The 3,958-nt window shown below is 38.5% G+C and overlaps 1 protein-coding gene across 1 annotated transcript; it reads left to right on the top strand.

The window, feature by feature from the left end:
- The first annotated feature begins 248 nt into the window (after positions 1-248).
- Positions 249-954, top strand: LOC138862606 (uncharacterized). Its single transcript, XM_070125059.1, has 2 exons — positions 249-341; positions 466-954. The coding sequence occupies exons 1-2, from the start codon at positions 249-251 to the stop codon at positions 952-954; spliced, it is 582 nt and encodes a 193-aa protein (XP_069981160.1).
- The last annotated feature ends 3,004 nt before the right edge of the window (positions 955-3,958 follow it).

The following is a 3,958-nucleotide window of genomic DNA, read 5'->3' as shown; positions in this document are numbered from 1 at the left end:
TATGATGAGCATGTGCGTATGATGAGCATGTGCGTATGATGAGCATGTGCGTATGATGAGCATGTGCGTATGAGGAGCATGTGCGTATGATGAGCATGTGCGTGTAAGGAGCATGTGCGTATCAGGAGCATGTGCGTATCAGGAGCATGTGCGTGTCAGGAGCATGTGCGTATCAGGGGCATGTGCGTGTAAGGAGCATGTGCGTGTAAGGAGCATGTGCGTGTAAGGAGCATGTGCGTATGAGGAGCATGTGCGTATCAGGAGCATGTGCGTATAAGGAGCATGTGCGTGTAAGAAACATGTACGTTTTAGGAGCATGTGCATATAAGGAGCATGTGCGTGTAAGAAACATGTACGTATAAGGAGCATGTGCATATAAGGAGCATGTGCGTATGAGGAGCATGTGTGTATCAGGAGCATGTGCGTATAAGGAGCATGTGCATATAAGGAACATGTGCGTATCAGGAGCATGTGCGTGTAAGGAGCATGTGCGTATCCGGAGCATGTGCGTATCAGGAGCATGTGCGTATAAGGCGCGTGTGCGTATCAGGAGCATGTGCGTATAAGGCGCGTATGCGTATCAGGAGCATGTGCGTATCAGGAGCATGTGCGTATCAGGAGCATGTGCGTATCAGGAGCATGTGCGTATCAGGAGCATGTGCGTATCAGGAGCATGTGCGTATCAGGAGCATGTGCTTATCAGGAGCATGTGCGTATCAGGAGCATGTGCGTATGAGGAGCATGTGCGTATCAGGAGCATGTGTGTATCAGGAGCATGTGCGTATCAGGAGCATGTGCGTATCAGGAGCATGTGCGTATCAGGAGCATGTGCGTATCAGGAGCATGTGCGTATCAGGAGCATGTGCGTATCAGGAGCATGTGCGTATCAGGAGCATGTGCGTAGGAGCATGTGCGTATAAGGAGCATGTGCGTGTAAGAAACATGTACGTATAAGGAGCATGTGCGTATAAGGAGCATGTACGTATAAGGAGCATGTGCATATAAGGAGCATGTGCATGTAAGAAACATGTACGTATAAGAAGCATGTGCATATAAGGAGCATGTGCATATAAGGAGCATGTGCGTGTAAGAAACATGTACGTATAAGGAGCATGTGCGTGTAAGAAACATGTGCGTATAAGGAGCATGTGCATATAAGGAGCATGTGCGTGTAAGAAACATGTGCGTATAAGGAGCATGTGCATATAAGGAGCATGTGCGTGTAAGAAACATGTGCGTATAAGGAGCATGTGCATATAAGGAGCATGTGCGTGTAAGAAACATGTGCGTATAAGGAGCATGTGCGTGTAAGAAACATGTGCGTATAAGGAGCATGTGCATATAAGGAGCATGTGCGTGCAAGAAACATGTGCGTATAAGGAGCATGTGCGTGTAAGAAACATGTGCGTATAAGGAGCATGTGCATATAAGGAGCATGTGCGTATAAGGAGCATGTGCGTATAAGGAGCATGTGCGTATAAGGAGCATGTGCGTATAAGGAGCATGTGCGTATAAGGAGCATGTGCATATAAGGAGCATGTGCGTGTAAGGAGCATGTGCATATAAGGAGCATGTGCATATAAGGAGCATGTGCATATAAGGAGCATGTGCATATAAGGAGCATGTGCGTATAAGGAGCATGTGCGTATAAGGAGCATGTGCGTATAAGGAGCGTGTGAGGATAAGAACCATGTGCGCGTGTAATGAGCATGTGCGTATAAGGAGCATGTGCGTGTAAGGAGCATGTGCGTATGAGGAGCATGTGCGTATGAGGAGCATGTGCATATAAGGAGCATGTACGTATAAGGATGGCCGGCATTTCCAGAGACGAGAGCCTTCACAGATGCGGATAAGGAGCGTGTATCTTTTCCCATACAGATTTTCTTGCAGATTACGGATTTTCTATAAAAGTTTCCTATAAAACTGTTACTGCTGTGTAAATAATACAAGTCCTTTCATAACAACGCTAAAGACAATGATAAAAGACTTTAACTTTACGACACGAAAAAAATCATCGTATATACTTGATGAGTGTTTCATACATGAACGTTTCCCCACAAATCACCTTATTATAAGAGTGGTAATGTATTCTTTTATCTGTATTTTTTACCGGTTCTTTTTCTCGGAATGTTTTTTTCACCTTTTTAAATGTTTTTTTTTCACCTTTTAATTTTTTTATTATTACTTTATTTTTTTTTCTACTGCGTCCCCATGAGAATTGCAATATGCTGCCTGTGCTTTTTGGAGTAAGAAATGTCTTATCTTCATGAGAATTTCTACAGACCCCGTTTATAAATACATCCATATCTTTATTCAGATCAAATTCATGGGCACAGATAAAATTATGAGAAAGCGTCTTTTTTATCGCATATCTTACCAGTAGAGAAAGTGTCCTTAATAAAGAACAGTTTTATACCTGTATGTGATATCAAACTTCCTTTATCGGGCCGGTACAGAAAATCGTTTTTATTTCATTTTTTCTTTCGTGATCTCAAACATTCCTTCCCTCGTATATGAAATATTCATTGCGGCAAACGACATTTTATATAGAAAAAAATTGATATAGAAAAATCACCATCGATATAATCCTTCCTCTCCACCTGTAAAATCTCTATTTTAGATTTTCCACAAAACAAAAAACAAAAAAGAAGAAGAAGAAGAAGAAGAAGAAGAAGAAGAAGAAGAAGAAGAAGAAGAAGAAGAAGAAGAAGAAGAAGATGAAGAAGAAGAAGATGAAGAAGAAGAAGAAGAAGAAGAAGAAGAAGAAGAAGAAGAAGAAGAAGATGAAGAAGAAGAAGAAGAAGAAGAAGAAGAAGAAGAAGAAGAAGAAGAAGAAGAAGAAGAAGAAGAAGAAGAAGAAGAAGAAGAAGAAGAAGAAGAAGATGAAGAAGAAGAAGAAGAAGAAGAAGAAGAAGAAGAAGAAGAAAAAACACTATGTGAGAAAAAAATGAGCTAATTTTCTTATCATTACCACTATTGAGACTATTCTTCCCATAATTATCTAAAAGTCTGCATACATGTATCTATATTGTTTTCGTTTAGGTGAAATAACCGAAAAATGCATCATGATAATAAAACAAATGAAAAGGAACCAACTATTTTTCTTTCTTCTCTTTGTTTTCATTTCATTATTTTCTTTCCTCCATTTATCTCTCCTCTGGTTCAGCGCAGAGCTCTAAAAAAGTGCAGAGCGAAAGTTTTATCGCGTTTTCTATAGATATGGGGGGGGGGATGAGAGGGGACAGAGCGAGGGCTTTTTACCCTTGTCTGTCTTCAACACACACACGCACCCTCACACACACATATATATATATGTGTGTGTGAGTATGCACACACACACACACACACACACACACACACACACACACACACACACACACACACACACACACACACACACACACACATATATATATATATATATATATATATATATGAAGAAAAGAAAAGAAAAGAAAAGAAAAGAAAAGAAAAGAAAAGAAAAGAAAAGAAAAGAAAGAAAAGAAAAGAAAAGAAAAGAAAAAGAAAGAAAAGAAAAGAAAAGAAAAGAAAAGAAAAGAAAAGAAAAGAAAAGAAAAGAAAAGAAAAGAAAAGAAAAGAAAAGAAAAGAAAAGAAAAGAAAAGAAAAGAAAAGAAAAGAAAAGAAAAGAAAAGAAAAAGAAAAGAAAAGAAAAAGAAAAGAAAAGAAAAGAAAAGAAAAGAAGAAGAAAAAATCAAGAGGAAGATAAGACGCAGAGATAACGTATAAAAATAATGAGGATAAAGTAAATAAAAACCAAAAAGAAGACGATGAGATAACGTATAAAATCAACAAAGAAGAGAAAAGAAAAAAAATTAAGAGGAAGACGCAGAGATAACATATAAAAATAATAAGAATAAAGCAAATAAAAACCAAAAAGAAGGCGATGAAATAACGTATGAAAAAGAACAAAGATAAAGTAAAAGGAAAATAAGAGTA

This window comes from Penaeus vannamei, chromosome 9, assembly GCF_042767895.1.
Source record: "Penaeus vannamei isolate JL-2024 chromosome 9, ASM4276789v1, whole genome shotgun sequence".
Taxonomy (NCBI): domain Eukaryota; kingdom Metazoa; phylum Arthropoda; class Malacostraca; order Decapoda; family Penaeidae; genus Penaeus; species Penaeus vannamei.
The sequence above is the reverse complement of the archived record's forward strand: the minus strand, read 5'-3'. Positions and strand labels throughout refer to the sequence as shown.